This window comes from Seriola lalandi, unplaced genomic scaffold (assembly GCF_002814215.2).
Source record: "Seriola lalandi dorsalis isolate HSWRI2012SDOR001 ecotype SW California unplaced genomic scaffold, Sedor1 jcf7180002054885, whole genome shotgun sequence".
NCBI classification, from domain to species: domain Eukaryota; kingdom Metazoa; phylum Chordata; class Actinopteri; order Carangiformes; family Carangidae; genus Seriola; species Seriola lalandi.
Genome location: NW_019525437.1, coordinates 6,742,933 through 6,764,605, shown reverse-complemented (window position 1 = coordinate 6,764,605; position 21,673 = coordinate 6,742,933). Strand labels below are relative to the sequence as shown.

The following is a 21,673-nucleotide window of genomic DNA, read 5'->3' as shown; positions in this document are numbered from 1 at the left end:
CCTAAAACAAATCTCATATTCCCACATGTACACAGTATATTGAATTTTATACTAAACACTACAGCTTCAAAGGATACCCACTTGATTTGACTTAAAAGGACTGCTGTAGATTTTTGTCCTGGATCACTGACATTGAAACTGATTTCTTTGTGACCAGTATTGACAGGAGAAGTTACAGTGAACAAAAATTCTTCTGGTGGACATATGGGCTTATTGTTTGTTAAACATTTCATAATTAGACATGATATAGAAGTACTGCTAATCTTTATATTTGTCCATTTCTAGCTTGGTGAATGTATCTATTTGATAGGTAGACTGTAAACTGACTGACAGCAGCAGAGCAACATTTTGTATTTGTACAACTTAAACTTTAAAGTTGTTACTTTTCGTGAGAGCCAGACACAGTTGGGTTTTAGATCTACACAGAAGATCAAGTTTATTTAAGAACTACCTGCATACAAAACATATTGCACATCAACCAACCAGAACGATCCTTTAAAAAAAAACAAAAAAAAAAAACATACTGGATGTCACAACTCTCAGTAGTCCAAATTGTTAACTGTTTTCAAAGTAACCCCTAGGTAATGCATTGTTTAGTGTCAAGAAAAAGAAGAGCTTCTCTTGTTTTTTTTGTGTTTTTTTAAATACTGTACATTTTTTAAATAAATAAACCAAATAAATCTCCTTCCTTAATGAAACAGTCATGACCAGTTTCCAGCCAGCCAGTCTGTGGAAGAACCATGAAAAGGACATTGTCATCATCTGGGCCCGGTTTTCCAGAAACATCTCAACACCAAGTTAGTCTGGTTCTTACTTCTTCAGCAGGATTACTACAATGGTGTGCACGTAAAATGGGAAATTAAGCTCAAAGATACAGCAAATGTCCTTAAAGTCTCTGATGATTTAATGTGATTTCTGAGAAGAACCAGCATCAGTAACCTTCTTGTCATATTCAATGAAACTACCTGAAGTTTAGCAATGAGATGTTTCCAGGAAACCCAGCACTGATGGCTACATCTCTGTCCAGCACTAAACAGTAACAGGCCAGTTTCCAGACTCAACTACAATCAACTTTTTCAACAAAAAAAAGGTTACGTTTCAGTGCAAAGACTCTTCTATTGTTTGTTTCTTTTCCAGACACTCCGTAATAACATTTCTTCTATGACCAAAGTGGTTGCATATTGAAAAACAAAGCAGCTAATGTCAAACTCCTCAACAGATATATATAAAGAATAACTTGACTCATTTGCCCCACAAACATTAAGAATAGACACACCTGATTTTAAAAAGATATGCCTCTGAAATCCTCTCAGGGTCTTTCGGTGTTAGCCTGCACCTGCCTACGGTGCCATAAGGACGCAGCTCATCTGTTTCGACTGTTGGCAGGTGAGAGGCAACCAAGTAACACAGAAAAAAGTGGAAGGATTTCAGATGGTGTGCAGAGCCAGGCAACAACATGTTGAATCTACTCTCAAGGCACAACAGCTGATCACATGTATGTCAAACATACTTGGGGTTTTCCAACAAACGTATCTGCACTGTGGTATTGCTCATGCAGAACATTTAAGTTACAAACTACTTCAGATGCACAAAACATCCTGATTAAAGGTTGTGGAAGCATCTTTCGGAGTCCACCTGGTAAAAGGCAGACCTTTTTTTATTCTAAAACCCTGCTATGATATTATTTATACCAGTAAAAAAAGAACTGCTGCATTCATACCACAGTATGAGTTTGAGTGGAATCCCTGTCTGCGTTTTATAAATACTGCATTCAGTCCAACCTCTCCCTGAGCTCTCAATGAAGAGTGGACTGAAAAGTACAGCTAAGTAGAGATGTCTGTAAGTCTGTGTGTGTTTGACTATCTTTGGCAAGCTCATACAGGAAGAACTATTGTTAAAAAAACTGTAATAAAATGGATAGTTGGACAGAACATGTAAAAGGTGGTGGTGTTGGGTGGGGGGGGGGGGGTGGGGGTTAAGTTCAGACTTCTAAAACTTGCGCAGAGAAACAGGTTTCAAATATTTGTAAAAGTAAAAAAAGAACAGTGCTTGTTGTATTTAAATGTTTCACTTTTAAGGCTGCTCAAGAGACAGTGAGATTCAATTAAGTGCAGCCAAAGAAGTTCAAATATTTGAAACCATTTCGTTTGCTGGGGTCTGACTAGGAAAGTCCATTAACAACAGTCTGCGGGTTCGAGTCCTCCTTGTAGGAGACTTTGGCAGGCCTCTCAGTGGAAGACCTGGGAGCTCCGGCGGGATCGCTGCCCTCGCTGTCGGCAGCATTGTTGTTGGAACCATTGGTGGTTGCCGGGGCAGGTTGCGGGCTGTGCTCAGCGATGGCTTCCACCTGACCCTGAAGAGGAATGTGAGATGAACAAGTAATGCACTTCTAATGTATTCAAACAAAGTTACCACAAAGAAACCAATAAAAAAAACACATGAAGCAGCATTTACATTCAGACATAGAAAAATAGTTAGCTTAAGTAATAAAGTTTAGTAATGGTCAGGCATCAAGAGCAGACAGACATAAAGAACTTTATTAACAAAGGTTAACTGAATTTATTATCACATGGCATTTAAGTACTAACCACATCTATGTTCTTCTTGGGTTCGTTGGTGGTCATCTGCCTGCTCTGAGATTCGGCCCTGGATATGTAATCAGCCACAGTCACTATAAAGACAAGACAACAGAGAAGAGAAAACCATCGGTATAATAAGGAGACGGAAGCCACATTGCTTCTTGTCCCATCAGTGCTGTGGAACTCTGAGCAAATCTGTCCCAGTTGTTCGAAACTTCTCGATTTCGACTGCACATCTTGCAATCCCTGTAGATTAGTAGAACACAATGGTGGCAGTTGCAATGTGAGGAATTTTCACACCTGTGCACACCTGACCAATCACTGTGACAAGCAAGCATGGTTGTCAGTTTTCAGAAAGGTACAAAAATTGGGTGACAATTTGGGTGACACAAAGCCAACCCTGTCTGACTGTTTGAAGAGCTTTTCACTAATTTTGACTCCACAAACATTACGTTTACTGTGACACACCATACAAGACAGGACTGACACTGGCGTAAATGACAAGTTAAAAACAAGTTTTTTCCAAAATGTTAGTAAATTACAGTGCCTATGAAATAACAAGAAACAGGGAAGACGCATGTGTGTGCACTAATACAGCTAACTTTGTTAGAAAATGCTGTTTTGCAGTATCAAAATGACAATCCCCATAACTGCATATGTCATTATAAGCCAATCAGTCCACCAGCCAGATTTAATCCTTTAGCATAAGCCAACGAGGACAAACAACACTCAGTTACCATATAATTCAGTAAAGTTTGAAAGTTGTTGTTTAGTATGTTGGAGGCACACAAACAAACACAAGGCCTGGTGCACAACTTTTAAGATAAGCCATTCAAAGCAATGACCGGGGGAGGGCACACTGGCAGTTGCCATGGTTACCTGGCTGCCTCTCCTCAGGCAGGCGGATGCGGCGACGTCGACTACGGTTACGACGCTGAGGTTTAGCTTCCGAGTCATCTAAGGGTGTTGGGTCATCACAAAGAGAGTGATTTGGGGCATACATTGCCTTTAAACTGCACTGGCTTCTATCACATTTAATATGGGACGTGATGCACTGCTGCACATTGTGGACAGCTGTGACAGCTAACAGCAGTTAGATTTAAAGAAAACATTTAGAGCATCACTGGACAAAAGAGTACAACAGACTTTCCAACTAAGACATTTTTCTGCAGTGCTGCTTTTCACTACTGTATTCTGAAAGAAGGCTCTGTGAATAATGTGCGGGTGTGTGTATGAAGAACATTGTGATCTTCCCAAACCATGTGATGTCCATACCTATTCCATTTTCACTCATTGAGGCGTTGTCTGACTCGCTCATGCCATCCATCAGTGTGGCGTCCTCATCTGTTCTGCGTCGCCGAGACCTTCTGCGGCGGTTTGCAGGCAAGTTGGACTCACTAGCATCAGTGTCAGCTGTCTGGTCTGTCTCCGTGTTTGTCTCCAAGACTGCATAGGCATGGTTATCCTCGTGGTCCTGAGGCCCCGCTGCAGAGTCAGGGTCAAATTCACGTACAGGTTAGTCATATGTATGTCTGAATAAAACCTATTGTTTACAAGAGAAAGGTGTGTCTTTGTTTCTCTATATTTGATTTGAAGTTGTCCTTTATACTGTTACGTCCTCTAATTGTGAATTTTACCAGAACTGTTGCTGTATCCTCTTCCTCCTCTTCCCCTTCCTCCAGGCCCTCCGCGGCCTCTGCCGGGTCCTGGCCTCCTGCGACCATCTCTCTGTGGCCTAGAGCCTCTCTCCCTCTCCCTGCAAGTCAATCATTCAAAATCTCACACTGAACATTTGAAATAAAAGAAAACGGAATACATAGTAAAAAACATCCACTGCCAAATTGAATGCTACATAACACAAGATAACCCAACTTCCATTAATGGCAGTTGAACAATTGTTAAAAGAAAAAAAAAAAAAATTACCTGTCCTGGTCCTCTCCAGCCAGGGACCAGTCACTGAGTTCATCCTTGCGCTCTGAATCAGTCTCAGAGGCGTTAGACTGCTCTGAGTTGGTGCCTGAAATCAAGAAGACAGAGAGACAGCCAAGTTAACAGAAAAGTTAGGACAGATGCTAACATACTGAGGCACTGTTGGATCTTTCTCTTTCGTGCAGACTCCCGCACTATTTTCCTTCTGATTTCTTGCACTGGTGCTACATTCCAGCACAGACTATTTTAACCCAATATCTGGCAGCATCTAAGTTGATTTTATAATATTTTAAAGGTGCCTACCATATCCAGTGCTGTAGCTGTGTCCTCTGCGCCCACGGCCGCGACTGTTGTACGAGCGAGTGCCATGTAAGGCGGATGAGGAGGCATTGGCACTGCTGTCTGTATTATACCCTCCTCCTCTCTCGCCCCTCTCTCCTCTCTCCCTGTCAGCTGGTCGGTGACCCTGGGTGATCTGACGTAACTGTTCGTCAATCTGCATCCGCTCCAGACGAAGTTGCTCAACCTCCTACAAGGGAAAAATAAACAGGGGAAATGGTAAGAATGAAGAGAAAGAAAATCAGACAAAAGGAAAAAGGTGATTACACATTTTCGTATTTCAGAAAATCAAGCAAATCTCTGAGAAATGTTTTCTTTTTTTAAGGGTCATCACTGGATACACATGCATAATCATCATACACACATCTACATCACATCCAGTGTGCCTTCTGCTGCTTATTCTGAATCTTGCTAGGCTGGTTCCCTGTGTATAATCCACAATCTGCCTCAGCTCTTCCTCTAGCTGCTGGCCCTCCGAAAGAAGCTCCACCATGTCCTACACACAGTGCAAAACACACGCACACAAAGCACCAAACACAGCACAGAACATGCAGACAGCACAGGACAAACACAGACATACATACATACATACACAGTGCAAAATGTATACACAGCAAAATACACACCAGAGAGCAGCGATGTTATCATGTATAAAGATTAGCACAAGCTTGACAAATTAGAATGGCATTCACAATAAAAAAAAGAATAATAATACTAAAACAATAATCAGGTATTTCCGCAAGGTAATTTACTAGACTTACTTCACAAGAGTTAGTAATAAAATATGTCGATTTGGTCAATAATGAAAACTTCAGTATTTTTGATCAAATTTCAAGCTGCAGCTCCATGCGCTGCTTGCACTTCTCTTCTTGTGCAGTGGGATTTGTCCTCACTGTGACTGTGACTGATTGAGCTGAATATATTCAAAAGGATTTGTTGTTTTTCTGACACTGCGAAATGTTGTTTTGATTCATTTAGAACAAAACCTACATTGTGACCAATCAATCACTGTCATCCAGAGAGCTGAGTCTGACAGTTTAATGTAGTGACTAGATGATAGCTACCCATAAACTATATGGCTTCTGATTTTCCTCGACCTGGTTAAGTACGTTATGTGATACAAGTGTAGCAGAAGTTATCTTTCTTTCAGGTAAGGAAGCTGTCTCTGCTATGAAGTAAGTATAATAATCCTTTTATTTACTGCATATAAGCATATAGTGAATATTTTTGCATTTTGTATGAGTTATCCGAATGCGTTTATTATTCATATTAAATCATATCTATTATTACTGATTAACCTTACATTTCTTTCTATGAGATATCACTTTGAATACCCGCACAGCACAAAATCAAAGCAGTGTTACTGTTTAGACTTTAACCAAGATTATGAAGCACTGCAGACATGCTGATAGCCAAGTAAATGTAAGTTGAGCTTTATGTATGCAGATTATTACAACATGTGTCCATTCCATGCACCATTTCATGCTGCCAAATGAATGAAACGCTGGTTGGCAGGGATTGGCAATAGAAGGCTACATGAAACGGCTGTAAATTGAAGCTGTGGCATCGATCAAAAGCAAAGATTTGGCAAAAACACACACAAACATGCATCACAAACAAGCTGTTTTACCCAGTTCCACACACACACACACACACACACACACACACACACACACGTCCTTACATTGAGGTAAGAGATGTGGTACTCCAGCAAAACCTGAACATTGCCAATGCTCTCCTTAGTACCGACAAAGGTGAAGGGGACCATTCCCTGTGTCAACAAAACACAAAAGCACAACACACATGTTAGTATGGGCCTGACTGAAGCAGGAGGAAAAAAGAGGTGCGTACAATGTTTGTATAGAGGTATGAAACTGGTGACACTCATCACTTCTTTACAAGCAGCTTAGTCAGCTGCAGGAAACATGTTGCAGTAGCAGGCTTACTTCCTGTCGGGGCTGCTTGGTGTCATTGTCTCCTTCTATCCTGACCCTCACAACTCCAGACTTGTCCACAATCTCCTGGATGACCTTACCATTCTTACCGATCACTTTGCCTGGGGACACGACAGCAGGAGACAAGGATGATAAGGGGACTAGTAACAATGAAACACAGCTGCAAGTGAAAAAGCTGATGAACTAGTCAAACTTAGAGCACTTTAAAATGGAGTAAATAACTATGGTACATGAAGGATTCCTGCAGTTTGAGAACTTTGTTATTACTGTTATTTTACACAGTTGCACAGATAGAGTCATTAATATCAAATGATTGTCTTGCAATGTATCAATGTGGTACCAGTGTTATCATGGTCAATACACAGAGCATTTAATTTTCAGCTGCCCTGTGACTGCAGTGAGTAAACAGTTTGGGGGATTTCCAATCTCAGACAGGAAACGTGTGTGTCTACATACCAACGAGGTTCCTTGGCACCTGGACAGAATCCTCCAGAAACTCCAGGTAGTTTCTGGCCTTCTTTACTGCCTCTGCTGTCTAAAAGACAACACAGAGTTACTTTATCTATTATACATTCAACCAACACAAATACATAGTCAGTTAACATCTGTATGTTCCAGTTACAATTAGCACGGTTAACGTCCAAATACAGTTACATAATCGTAAAGAAACATTTGTCAACATGTACACACACTCTCCCGCGTACAACCTGATTTGTTTCAGTATGTACACAAGTTCAAGGATGTCCTCAGCGTTTCTCCCAACATTTGTTGTTGTAAATACTCATTCATTCCTTCTTCTCATCACTGAAACACTCACGCTTCCAGCGACACTTGGGCACACGTCCCCCTACCTCTCCATAAATCCTGAAAGTGCCAGTCTCCTCATCCAGCTCAATGGCAGTGACACCTGGAACTTTCCGAGCTTGTTGGATGTTGCTGCCGTGGCTGCCGATGGCCAGGCCCATCAGATCCGGTCTTACCATGAACTCCTCCTGGAAGGATGACACCAGCTGCCTAGAGCTCTAAAAAAAACACAGCAGAGACAGTTTGATTTGTAGTTATTAATCTTTTAAAAGAGTTAATCTTTTAGTTAATTAATTCATGATCCTGGAACCTAATTTTTTAGCCAAAACTGACCAAAATTATCTCTAAATAGTTAAGAGTTGAAAATGTTGTTATTCATCTTTTCAGAAGCTCGCTTAATAGAAATTGCTTTTCCATTGCTTCCTTAACACTTAACTTTTCATTTCCAGGAGTGTTAGTGTTAAAACTGTCAGAAACATCACAACAAAGACAATTCCACCATAAGGCTATATTTTTCTACCAACTCCTCTGCCATCACTTTTTCCTCTTTCATCTGAGGTCTAAGCATTAAACTCCCTATGGAAGCCTAATTAGGATAAAATTAGTAAAATTATCTGAATATCAGGCATCACTTTATTGTTCGTCCATGTTTTTATATGTCTTATGGAAGCTAAATATGGGGAATGATACCAAGTATCATTTAAATATTCCTCCAAATTTTTTGACTGCCACAGGCCAGTTCTGAGCGACATATAAATGCTTCTATAAAAAGTTGTGAAACTTGTTTGTGTCTTCGGTCTTGTTTTAGATAACTTCATGTTGTATATGACCATACGATTACTAATTTCTCATCGTATTACCTTGATGACCAACTGACTTTAAATCTACTCAGTTGAGATTACCAAATGTTCCACCTCCATAGGCAGGTCATCACAGTAACTAAACCAAATGTTCTCATTACCAACTGACCTCCAGATGTTTTGTTGCCTCCTGGTTGCGTGACATTAGCAGCAGCTTGGTCCTGATGCTGCGCAGGTGCATGTCACTCAGCAAAGACACACGCTTCACTGTTGACTCATTGGTGGACTAAACACACACACACAAACATGAAATAAAAGAAAGAATGATTAAGTTATGCTGAGCTGCTCCGTTGTTGATGACAACTAGAAGGGAACAAAAAGCAGAGGATTAGAGCAAAACAGTTACCACAATCACTAGTTGGCTGGTCTCGGGGCAGTATGAGATGCGACAGGCTCCCACAGCTTTCTTGAAGTCCTTATGTGCGTTCTCACTCTGGCACCTATGACACAAGATCAGTTCAATGTTTTAAACAGTCCAATCCTGAACTTAACACAGTGTTTACCCCTACATCTGACATACAGCTGACAGTGGACTGGGGTTGGAGAATTGCAAAGCTCTCACAAGTTGAAATCAAATTGATTGTGAGGAGCACAAGTATTAAACTTTAAGATGTGTCCACCAATATTGTTGTTGGCGTAAACATGCTGTACATACGCTTCTTGTAGATCCTGAGGAACAGGGACAGAGCACTTGTGAAAGGAATTCTTGGTGATGGCCTTGTTGGGGTTTACTGGACGCAGGCGCTCAAAGGTCACTATCTCATTGTAGGTGGCATCGCAGGCCGCGTACTCAATCACATAGAACTGAAAATACAGAGAAGTTCAGTGTGTAAAACAAAAACCTACAGACACCAAAATTAATGAATTTCAACATGTTGATCTCACAGTGAAAAGCATGTTTTCAACTGGCTCTTTAATTTAACAAAAACAGCATTGTAGATACAGTACTGGTAAATTTCAACGACCGTAATAATACTGCTAAAGTAGAATTTCAGACACAATAGAAAATTGTTAAAATTCATTGTCATGTAAATATTGCCATGTTTCTTTATAAAGAATAATACTCACATCTCCCTTCATCATGCGAACTTTAGCCAGCCACCAACCACAAGGCTCCTGTTCATTGGCTCTGGAGAGGATCTGCCAGCAGGTTAAGAAAGAGTAACATGCCGACATTAAGGGACAACGAAGGAAAAGATAAAACAAAAAAAAAAACAAAAAAAGACGACAACATGTGTGTCCTCCTCACCTCCACCTCCTCGCCCTCTCCAATCTCCTTCTTGGCATCAGCGGGCGGTGGCAACCTGACATCACTGAAGGGCACCTGGCGTTCTGGCTGCCAACTGATAATAAGACAGTGATTTCCGACCTTGTTAAAACACATTAGTCCTACATTTGTCTTAAAACTTTTGAACCTGCCATGTTTTATAACTGCTGGTGGAAGAAAAACTCACTTGTTCTCAAAGGCAATGGTGAGAGAGTCATCGTGGATATCTTTGACAAAGCCCTGCAGGACAGACAGAGGTACAGACAGGGGTAAGCACATACCAACATGATAACTGACTGACTGAAATAATGAGCACCCTATTTAAGTTACATGGACTACGTCGGACAGAAAGAATACATAAGGAGGTGACCTTAATTCTTGAAGAAAGTTCTTATCTTTGTGAAGGACATACAAATAATTTACACCCAATAATTTGCTGCGAGGTACAGAGCAGCATGAGCTTCAAGGCAAGTCCACTGAAATCTCAAACATGTCACGCAACTGTTCTCTAGTATGCCGTGCTATATTCATCACATCATATGTTCCTGGCAATCTTGCTGTCATGAGTTTCCTTATAGACAAATATCATATTTACTTTTAGCTGATGGACATTTGTACAGATAAATTTAAGACAATGAGTATGATGGTGAGAGTAATGTGATTTTGAAGAGCTGCAACGATTAGCTGAATGACAGAAAAATAATCAGCAACACAGCTTCTCTTTCGTGAGGATGTTCTGCTTTTCTCCGTTTTAAGTGAACATAAATTGTGATATCTTTGTGTTTTGAACAGTTGGATAATTAAAACAAGATTTCTGAAGACTTCACCTTAGACTACGACTAACTGTAATGCCACATGACTGATCAATGGCCTATTTATAAGGAAAGAAAAAAACCTCAAACTCCATACTGATGAGCATGAGTGTACTGTAAGAATTTGAGAATATCCAAACTTGTTAACTGGAAGAACAGTGCATCAATTCATACAAGCTCAAGAGCATGTTTTAGCACCGGATTGTAAAGTGCACACTAATGCTTTGATACAGCCTGTCATTAGATCTTGTCTCTTAATGTACATTAATACTTAACAGTGATTTGGGCCAACATTTACCAACACGTGGTAAAGAAAGTTCTGTTGATTGACAGAGGAACCAAAATGTAGATGTAATTTATAACCGCTTTGAGCAGCATAAATAAAGTTTCACTCACATTCAGTTCATTAAGGATGTGGAGTAAGTGTCAGTGGTAGATAAATGAAAACCTCGGCAAATAAACTAAAACTACAAGCATGGCTTGACACCGTGGAGAGACAAGGGAATTTTTAGGAGTAACGTGGGTGTGCAGTGTTAGTACAGGCCATGTGTAACATGCCAAAAGTGACTTTACTGGTATTTGTAATTCAAGGATATGCTATTAAGTGGCAAAGCATGCAGCACAACAGAAGCTGAGTAACTTTTTGTCTACTGTCTTTTACACACTATCAATTATCTTTGTGCTATTCATGAAAATAGGGCAATTTTCAATTCCTAACTACTCTAGAGTCAAAAAAATCATGTTATATAAAACTATTAAAGGATAACGCTTGCAATATTCTATATTTTATTTATTGTCAACAAATTCCTACTACTAACAAGAACCATTGTTGTCCAAAAACTATTAAAAACACCCCAGTGAGCCTCACAGCCTCTGGGTGTCATCTTCCCCGTAATCACAAACACAGGCACTGTAAATGATTTTTATCTCAAACCCACAGACAGTCCGAGTACTTATCCAAAGCTGAAAATAAGTACATTATGACATTAGGTTACATTTTTACATTAGGTGACACAATGAATACCTACCAACTTCACAATGTACCCCTATTTGAGTTATGTTTGCTAAAAACTACAAATTACTGAGCCTTTTTTTTTTTTTTTTTTTAATTTAACTATTCTATGGTGCCGCGTGCCTCAACTACAGAATAACTGTGTTGAATTTGTTCTTGTAATCGCACTTGTTGATACAAAGAAAACTGTCGTTTAAAAGCACCACTAAATAACAGTCCTACAACTCAAAGAGTTTCAGCCTTGGCAACTGGCAAGTAGGGTAGTGGACAAAGTGACTCATGAGGGCTGAATTGACACAGAAAGGCAGGGAGGAGAGGTTCAGTCTGAGGCAGAGAGGTGAGGCCAGGACGGGACGAAAGAAAAGAGGGAATGAGTGCAGCGCAAGAGATGAGAGAAGGGAAGAGAAAGATGGGAGGAAAAGGAGACGGGACTATTACTTTAGGCAGCAAGTCTAGAAATAGCTTTTAAGTCTGCGGTATCAGTGACCCTCCCCTGACATGCCAGCTGGTCAGGATTGACAAGGAACAGCTGGCTCACACATACACATAGCTTGGGCATGATGTGGTATCAAATAATAGACAGCGACAGACAGACAGACGTACAGTTCAACAAGAAATCACTGTCACAACTGGCCATGGTGCCTCTTTAATACCACATACTTTAACAAGATAGCTTCATGGTCAAATTCTGATGGATTAAATACCTTATATAACAGCGACACAACTCCAATATCCGAATTAATGATACAGTTATTTTCAGTTTCACAGTTTCACTTTAGCCACATCTTTTGACGTCAACTAGCAACTTAGCTAACTTTTAGCTCGGGGTAGCTACAACCTAACGTAAAGCAAAATAAGTAAAAGCTTAAATCGGTTATATTTTCCAGTTATCGCAGACAAGATCGTGTGTATTCCACTCTGGGTGTGAAGAAAGGTCGCTAAAAAGTGACACAAGGCGAAGACTTGCGAGCGATGCTAGCTTAGCCGGCTAATGCTGGCTAGCATTGCTAGTAGAAGCTAATAACAGGCACTTAAGAGGTATCGGACCAAGTCGGAACATGTTGCCGTAGTCCATGAGACTTCAGCTAATGTACTGTATCGTGTGACAGGCTATCGTGTTTGATGTCGGGTTGATAAGCCGGTATTTACCTTGTAATAAGCCCCGTTGGAGCCACGGACCTCCACCGCCAGTTCTTCCATATTGGACACGCAAAGGATGTTGGGACGACAGGTGCTCCTTAAAGCATCAGCGAGAAGCCTAGACAGGTGAGAGGTGATTAAGGCTGCTCCGGGGTATTCAGTTACAATACAAATGTGCTTAACTCATAGAAATTAAAGTTAGAGTGTGTTTACTCGTGCTGGCAGCTCATTGAGCTTCTCGATGTCATTTATTGCCATGTTTTAGGGGAAGTAAGCATCAATCTACTGGAGAGTTTGGTGACTGCCAAAAAAGCAGGGGTGTAATGGAGCTGAGGATCCAGGGCACCAGCATGGGTAGGATCCTCAAAAAGCCTGAAATTAAAAGTTTATGAGGTTATATCTCCCATTTATTAATTTTGCATTATTAGCATTATAAATAAACATATATTGTTTGACTCTTTCATGTTTCTAAAACAATATTCAAGCCCACTTTTCAAAATCAAGTTACACTGTGCTACAACAGGGCTGCAAATAGAGTTTTATGAATCATCTTTCATTCTTCTCTGAAAAGGTACTTGCTGTGCTCACCTAAAAGAAAAAGTAGCTAGAGACCTCACCTCATTTTCTGTGAAGAGTTCTGGTCGCTCTGCTCTATTTTACAGGTGTGGATCTGGTCCAGTGAATCCATTCTCAGTCACAGTGTGACCACTGTAAATGCAAGTCAGTTCAAAGTCAAACAGAGTGATGACATTTGTCCCACGGTGAAGCATTTCTGTCCTGATGAGAGTTCAGTCTTCCAGAATGATAACAGCATCAGTGGTCCCTGAATGGACTGATGAGCATGAAAACAGTGGGAAAAAAACATTCATTATGAATATCCTGGCCACCAGATGCAACTGAGCAATAATGATGATGATAATATGAGATATTTTAAGTCAGTGCCCAACAGAACAACTTTCATCAAAACTGAAAGCTATGTTTATGACATCTTTGGAGCAGTGGTGGAAGAAGTATTAAGTCAAAGTACCATGATCAAACTTGTAAAAATGCTTTACTACTATTCACAACTATTCAATTCAGAGAAACCTCAAAATAAATTTTCAAATCTAGTCTTCAAAACAGTTGCCAATTAATTCTCTGATATTCACTATTAATCTACTAAACAGTTGAGCTCAAATTATACAGCTGGGGTAGTTTAAACGTCTTGTTCTTGTTTTGTACATAAAAATGTGATTTGTAAAATAACTATTACTGTCAGATAATTAAGTATAAATTAGTATACAGTACAGCATTGACCTCTTAAATATAGTGGAGTACAAGTATAAAGTCTCATTAAATGGAAATACTCAAGTAAAGTACAAGTACATCGAATAAGTACTTGAGTACTTAGTTACTTTTCATCAATACTTTGCAACACATTTTCAGACCCTTGTAGCATCTAGACTGGGACTCAGCTTTGCAAGCACCTTGTGGAAAACCCCTTGTTGAGACACTTAAGTTTGTTATTTCTCTTATTTTGTGACTGACTGACGTGTACTGTGGATCTGGATGCACTAATGCAATACAATGAAGAATAACCCTACTCACCTTTGTTATCTGAACCAGTATCTAATAGTATTTTTATTCTTTTGTGATGTGGAAGAGTAACAAACACAAACACTTCAGATAATGCCATCCTCAGTGTGCAGGCTAGAGTATTGTGACATTCTGTATTGCATTTCCCCCCCAATGCTAGGGCCTGTTTACTAATGAAACATTTAATTACTAAAAACATATTTACAAGGTTGAGAGTCAGATTTATCATAATTGGCTCATTTACCATCATTTTAGCAAACCGCCATGCATCCTGCACAGAGGAGGAAATAACGTGATGCAGTGTGAAAGCTGTAAAATACAACACAGCCATTTTTTAGGCTCAAACTTGACACAGTATCATATTTTTAATACCAAGTACTTGAATAAAAATACCCTTACGTCTAGTGAGCAGGTGATGCTGATGGCTTGTGAGTCCAACATTACTGTGTCCTTCATTCATCCCGTGATACAGCTCGAGCATAGTTCGAGATTGGTGTTTGTTTGATTAGCCTTGTGTATTGTTCATTCACATTCACAAATTCTTGGGCAAAGCTGCTTTGTGACAGTTTAGCTTTGGTAGACAAATACTGATTAGACTCTACACTGAGTGTAGTAGTCAGTCAAACAGAGAGCAGCCTCTCGCTCATCTTTTAGAAACAGCCACTGTGACACCTAGTGGCCAACAGTTACCCTCCTGGGGACTGTTCTCTGCTTTACTGAAGATATTTATTTTGATTTGGCACCACCACGAGACAGCACCAGAGATGCACTACAGCAAAGCTTCATGTTAAAATAAACCTCAGTAGGGTATATCTGTGTAAAATCATGCTGGATATAAACCCTGTTTCTAAGGTTTAAATCAAACCAGGTTTGGAAATAAAGACAATATAATGTTATTAGCAATTAATTACAAGAATTCACTGGAGCGATTTCAGATTTGGTCAGTGTTGGGCTCAAATAAAGCTACACTGGGTTAGATCATGTTGGACTGAAATCCAAATTGTTGTCACACATCAATTTATTGTCAGTTAGGAAAAAGTTTCTCTTTGCCCTTCACAGTCATGAAATCAAAATAATAAGCAGTTATTAAAATTAATTGATCTGGAGGAAGTTCCCGAAGGTAAATAAAGAATAGCCCCCAACTCCAAAACTCAAAACGAATGAGTGTAAACAGTTATATATCACAAAATGAATTTGACTGGTCCTTAGATATACAGATTACGGCACGATGATGACTAAATCTATTATGTATAATTTATGTTTATCATTACTATGATACAGTGAAAAGCTTTCAGCAGTAAATCTTTATATTTTCAATTATGATATGGTGAAACAGCCTATTTTTCACCTGAAAGTCAAATTCTCTTTAGTTATGTGTGAATATACCTGTAATTTATAGGGAAGAAAAATTACTGGCTGAACCTCTAAGACAGTTTACTCAGTGGCTTGTTGGTGTTATTTTAACCGATCAACAGGTAAAGGACAAGTAATTTGTCTTACTTTTTTTTTTTATTTATTAAAGTTAACATGAGGATGACAATAATAATGCAGTATAGAGTAGGGAGGATGTAAAATATGACATCCACATCACATATCAATATGTCCAATATAATTTACTAAAAAATACTAATTTTCATAGACTTTTTTTTAGACCCTTCATAGAGCTACATGGACAAAGTTACACGTGAGGATAAAAGAAAACATAAGAAGATTAAAAAAAAACTGAAATGAAAACTGACAGTGACACTGCCTCTTAAATAAGTAAATAGGCCTAAATAAATGTGCAAATTAGCAAACAAGTGCACTGTAAATATTTAATATCTAAGAAGGAGCTTTTATACTATAATGCATCATTCAAAATGAAGAAATTGTTAATATATAAGGGCATGTAAAACATTTTCAGGCTTTGCTACTTTTTTGTTCCATTCGATTTACTGCAGTGGCTACACAAAAAACAGGCTCAGAAAACAGCTACACAATTAAATGAGGATGAATTATTGCACAGCAAAAAATACAAAAAAAATATCTTAAAGGATGTTTCAAGGCGTCTTCTGATGTACTCTGACACTGTGATGAGGCAGAGATGCAGACAGCGTGTTCCTGTGGCGTTTGCAGTGTGGTCTGAGCGCTGTGCGTGTGTGTGTGTGTGTGCAGCTCTGTGGTGAAAATATTCCGCTTGGTCTGAAGACATTACCACAGACCCTCACAGTCTGCCTGATAGTCTGTCCTCACGTTCTGATTTAAACCAGTTTACCAATTCCATTATGCTAAGCCCGAACACTGGTTGGGAAATGATGAACGATTATGTGAAACACATAATCTCCCTGCTGCACCATCATTGCAATATGACAGCCAAATTTCATTCATCCTATCCAATTTCTTCCTTATTTAAGGAAAGAAAATTACTGGTCCCAGTAATCAGATATGTAGCGAGGCTGTGTGCAAGAGTTAAGCCCACTCCCATTAGGCTTTCTGCCTTGCTCCTGCTGTAGTCAAATGCATGCACACACACAGGAAGACAGATACACATGTTCCACATGTCTGACCCCCCTCAGTTCTCACATCCCCTTTCACCCGTTTCAAGGACTATTATTTGGCCTTGATATATTCTCTACAACATCATGCGTTAGCGATGCCAGTTTGAAACACAGTGTCCCTTAAGTGGTTTAGAGAGCTGCAGACAGGCAGTTCTCCCACACACACACACACACACACACACACACACACGTCAAACTCTCCCTTCCTCTTCTCTCTCTTCTGAAAAAGGCCTGCACAAATGTTCTTTCTCCAAACAACAACATCATTTTTGAAATTAGGCTAAATTAGATAAGAATGCAATTTTGTCTTTCTGCCCGTGATTATCCTCTAACAAAAATCAAACGTAATGACGAGACATTATATGGCACCAATATTCATTTGCCTTCTTTCTCTCTGTTTCTCTGTGGAGCAAAATCACCAGCGAGCTGCTATATTAAACACCATGTAATTTATTGCTAATACACTCTGGATATCATAGGCTCTTAGGAAGCTCCGGTGTCACAAACAGAGAGAGGTGTATTGAGCCTATGACTGTTTGTTCTCCTCCACACATGTCCCATTTCTCTCTCCAATCGGGAATGCATTATAGGTGTAATTGAAAATTAGTAGTACATCTTTTTTTCTTTTTTTTTTTAGGGGGGTAATTTATGAGGCCTCATTGTTCCTGTGTGACACCTCCAGGGCCTGTTTCTAACAAGGAGCCTGGAGCACCGAGAGGCTTTCTGCTTGCCCAGGCCCTGCAGCACTCTTTCTGCTTTGTCACTAATTGTGGCCTCCTCTCCACTGAATTGTGATTTGGGTAAAAGAGCTTGTTGGCTCGATGCAATGAAGCTGCCGGTGACGCTCTCGCCATTATCAAAGATACTCTTGATCTTTTCAAAAGCAGGAAATAGATTTTTTTTTTTTCCCAAGCCCCTGTTCAATCACACGGGGGGTTGGGGAGGGGGGGGTTTGTGGGTTGGGGGGAGAGTAATTTGCAATGCGTCCATTAGTTCTTCATTAAAGCAAGATTAAATTGCACCTCAAATCACATCTGCCTTTTCTAGAGTAAAGGGTGACAGTTTTAGGGCCAAAACTAATTACTAGTGCCAATGAATGAGAGAGGAAAACAGGGCTGTTTTTACATGAGATAGTGTGGCCTGTCATTATATTCAGACTAATTCCACTCTGCCTGCTCTCTTAATGAGACCAGAACGTCCTCACATCTCTCTCTCTCTCCCTCTCTCTCTCTTTCTCTGTATCTGCGTGCGCTCCAAATGTATAATTTTGATAGCACTTGGAGTTTGCATTAATGAATTTTTCTGCAAAACCTGCTACAAGTGCCAAATCTGTGATGTTCTGCATTATCATTTAGAGAGAAAGAAAAGGCAGACAGACAGGCAGACAGACAGTGAGCAGCAAAGAGGGAGACAGTTACTGAAACAGTGAAGAAGGAGAATAAAAGTGAGACAGGCTGCAAACACCAACTTTATATCTGCTTCAATTCTTCATCTTCTTATTACTATGAGACATCGTGTTAAGTTACTGTAAATCCAGTGCTGTAAAAATGGCTTTAATATTAATATAATGTTTAGCGTCTGGTGTAATAACAGACTTTGTGGCAGTGACAGAACATAACAGGTAAACTGATGCTGGAAACAGTATCAAATCAAATCAAATCAAATGTATTTATAGAGCACGTTTAAAAGCAGCAATCAGCTGACCAACGTGCTGACAGTATAGTCACAATCGTCATTTTGCCTTGTATGATAATAAGATTTAGACTCTAGTGTGAACTGTAACTGTAGTTTTTGTATAGTCGTCAAACGAAAGACACAAAGTTATTCTTACTCTTAGTTATTGTTTGATAATGACCGTATCATTTTATGATCTGGTGATGAACACACACAGTGTTGTGATGCGCTGATGAACTAGATGTATGATGGATTACTCTCTCTGACAAACGTGTTTCTCTTTTTGCATACTATAAGAGTTTGTAGAATTCTGTGCTGAGCATTTTGCACATTGAATCTCTTTGTTGAAAACTGAGCAGAGACAAAACTACAGTGGCTGATTGATTCGACTATACACAGGAAATTAATTGGAAGTGTTATTACTGCTTTATATTTGTTTTGGTTTCTCAGATGCGAGGAATTCACAATTTCATTTGTATTGTAATGTTGTGCTGTTGTGTGGGTTTTGAACTGATGTTCAAGGCAACTGAAGACGTCATCTGGAAACAGATTCTTTCACAATTGTCCGGGTTTTTTTTTTTAATTTTATGGACAAAATGATTAATTGATTTAATAGAAAATAATAGTCTTATTTTACAATTGAAAAGGCGACATGAGGCTGTGATACAATGACAATGATATACTAAGTCATTAAAGGTACAGAAAAAGATACAGAAAATTTAGATTTTGACAGAACAGCAGTCACATGAATACACCACAGTCTCAGGTGTGTGACAGCACAGGCAACAGTCACAACACCATTTACACAACATGTCAAGACGTCACAGCATCTCGGCTGCAGGACTTTCTCCCTTCAAAGTGTTGGTAGCATATAAATAGTGGAAAGAGGCTTTGGAAAGACCTGCCGATTCTTACACTTGCATGATCTGAATTAAAGAATTTGAAAACAGCTTTGTTGTCCATAGACAATTAACACCAAAGAGACTCTTAATGTTTAGTTTGCTAAATACTCATCTTAACGTTCACTTCAGTTACCTGTTCACATGTAGCAAATTAACTTTTTGCTTTTATTCTATATTCTGCAAGACACACACGAGTTATCATCCATACTAAACTGTTGCAAATGTACTGCAGCTCCATGAAAACTTGAAGCTTCCTGTTTGTAGTTGTAGTTTTATTTCAAATTTTACTGCAACCTCAGTAACTTCCAGCATGTTGTTTGCCCATCAGATGCTTGCTGAGATGGGAAGTAACACTGCACTTTTCATTTGCAAACCGCCCTGTTTTCTTAAACTGATGGTTAAAATTTCAATGTAATGTCAGTGGTTGAACGTCCCAGCTCCTTTTTCTACTCCTCTCCTCTCCACCTTCCTCCTCCTCCTCCTCTCCTCTCCTCTCCGATCGACAGACGCTCTTCTCCTGTGCTCGAAGGTTGAGGGTGGTTAGATTAGTCTAAGAGCTGAGAGCAGCCAAGTCTCACAAACAGGATTTAGCATGTTGTCTCATAGTGGCAGCACTGCCTGGGATCACATGGTACTGATGAGCCCTGGGGCATAACATGCTTATGGCAGATACACTGCGATTTAGGGAGACAGGAGAAGTGCAGAGTACACCAACTTAACATGTGTGCATTTGTTAACAGTGCACAAAGTTGAGATGTTGGCATCTTTAAATGAGTCAACAATGTTGCGAGGCTTTACCTCTGCGCTGTGTATAAATCTCTTAATGCACATTACAGGCTTTTCAGAGTTGCCAGCTGATTAGCCCTCTCAAGACGATTTTTGCCATCCTTAAAATATTTTTTTTCTTACATACAGTGCATTTTTTTTCTCTTCACAAGGTACCAAACCTCCTTTCCTTGCAAAAAAAAATATATGCACTAGCACTAATTTTTTAAGCAGAGGAATCACCCCACTGGTTTCTGCTGAAGTGAGATTTGGCTGCAGAGACCGCGTTGGTTCCAGAAATTCAAACCTCATACCATTCCAGGCTGGGCTTATCCTAAGCTTGTTAGTATGTGTGATGCCGGGACCGATAGGGACCTCTACATTACCATAACGCTGCTGAATTAACTATGATCTTCCACTGCACCGGGAGAAAAACTGGCCCACAGAAGTTTTGCAATATGCTGTGCAGGATATTATGATAACATGCTATAATAAATGTTTATAATCTACTTAGTGGAGGACCAGGGTTCAAATATGTTTCTATATTAGGCTTATTAATGCTCCCACAGATTTTCTGTTCCACCGTCAGAATGGGCGAGTGAAATATGCACACTTAACCAGAAATGGAGAAATAAAAGGTCCCGGAGTGATGATTAATTAAAGTGGAGATTGTGCAGCGATGCAGCACACAACAGGGGAGAAATGCTGCAGTTTTAAAGTGCAATGAGGGCTGCACCAAACAGAACCATCAAAGACACTGAGGACATGTCAGGACAGTATTGTCTCTGTGAATGTGGGCGTTGTGAGGAGTGTACATTCTACCATTTTACATAAATTACACTTGGTGAGCTTCATTTTACAGCTGATTATTATTAAAAATCAACATTCCTACTTTTGGCTGCATTTCAGTGTGTTTTTCTTACAGATTTATTATTTGAACATCAGAATTATATCCAGTCAGTGAAGTCATGTCAGGGAAGAAAAAGAAAGAAAAATATGCAGATGGTTGTTAAGTAGCTACACAAACAGGATGGCGTTGTATTGGATTATTCATGACATCACTATGTCTGAAGTCATGGCTACAGCCTTGATCACACAGGAAACAAAAAAGTTTTCTGTTTTTGTTTCATGGTTAATTCTTTAACATAAAGTCTTTTTCCTTTTAAGCAGCTTTAAGGTTAGAAAAAAAATAAACAACCTAATTCTACATTTATAGGATCACGTATAATCTGTATAGGTTTGTTCCAACATTTACACAAAGTGAACTTCTCACACACAGCACTTAATGACTTTTATGGTTGTGCTATTACATCAAATGACAATATTCTAGAGGTCTTGTCCATCAATTTGTATACATTTTCCCAAAATCAACCCTGTCCTGGATTTCCTCAAGAACTTAAAATAAAATTCTGTGCAGATTGGGGAGTGTTTGACTGCACAGCATGAGTTTGTGACTGCTGATCCACTGGTGGGTCAGTGATTCTGAAAGGAATAGGTTGACTTTTTGGGAATTCATTTTCGTG

The 21,673-nt window shown here is 39.5% G+C and overlaps 1 protein-coding gene across 6 annotated transcripts; it reads right to left on the bottom strand.

The window, feature by feature from the left end:
• Positions 1-405: 405 nt before the first annotated feature.
• On the bottom strand, positions 406-12,796 carry fxr1 (FMR1 autosomal homolog 1). Of its 6 annotated transcripts, XM_087179972.1 has the most exons (19): positions 12,707-12,796; positions 9,921-9,973; positions 9,716-9,809; positions 9,535-9,606; positions 9,122-9,270; positions 8,813-8,906; positions 8,576-8,692; positions 7,654-7,824; positions 7,259-7,337; positions 6,794-6,903; positions 6,532-6,627; positions 5,212-5,343; positions 4,812-5,037; positions 4,503-4,596; positions 4,217-4,335; positions 3,855-4,064; positions 3,459-3,536; positions 2,589-2,671; positions 406-2,353 (listed from the first exon to the last, which is right to left on the bottom strand). In XM_087179972.1, the coding sequence occupies exons 1-19, from the start codon at positions 12,755-12,757 to the stop codon at positions 2,162-2,164; spliced, it is 2,220 nt and encodes a 739-aa protein (XP_087036098.1). In that variant the 5' UTR covers positions 12,758-12,796; the 3' UTR covers positions 406-2,161. The 6 variants fall into 6 exon arrangements, with proteins under 6 accessions (XP_087036098.1, XP_023284445.1, XP_023284446.1 ...); XM_023428677.2 differs by lacking the exon at positions 5,212-5,343; XM_023428678.2 differs by lacking the exon at positions 5,212-5,343 and having other exon boundaries at positions 6,532-6,624.
• Positions 12,797-21,673: the final 8,877 nt, after the last annotated feature.

Excerpts from the sequence above, each read along its gene's own strand:
- fxr1 (XM_087179972.1), bottom strand. The coding sequence starts at position 12,757 with ATGGAAGAACTGGCGGTGGAGGTCCGTGGCTCCAACGGGGCTTATTAC. Across the intron at positions 8,693-8,812 it reads CCAGCCAACTAGTGATTGTG|TCCACCAATGAGTCAACAGT; the intron begins GTAACTGTTTTG and ends GTGTGTGTTTAG. Across the intron at positions 5,344-6,531 it reads ACCACATCTCTTACCTCAAT|GACATGGTGGAGCTTCTTTC; the intron begins GTAAGGACGTGT and ends CACTGTGTGTAG.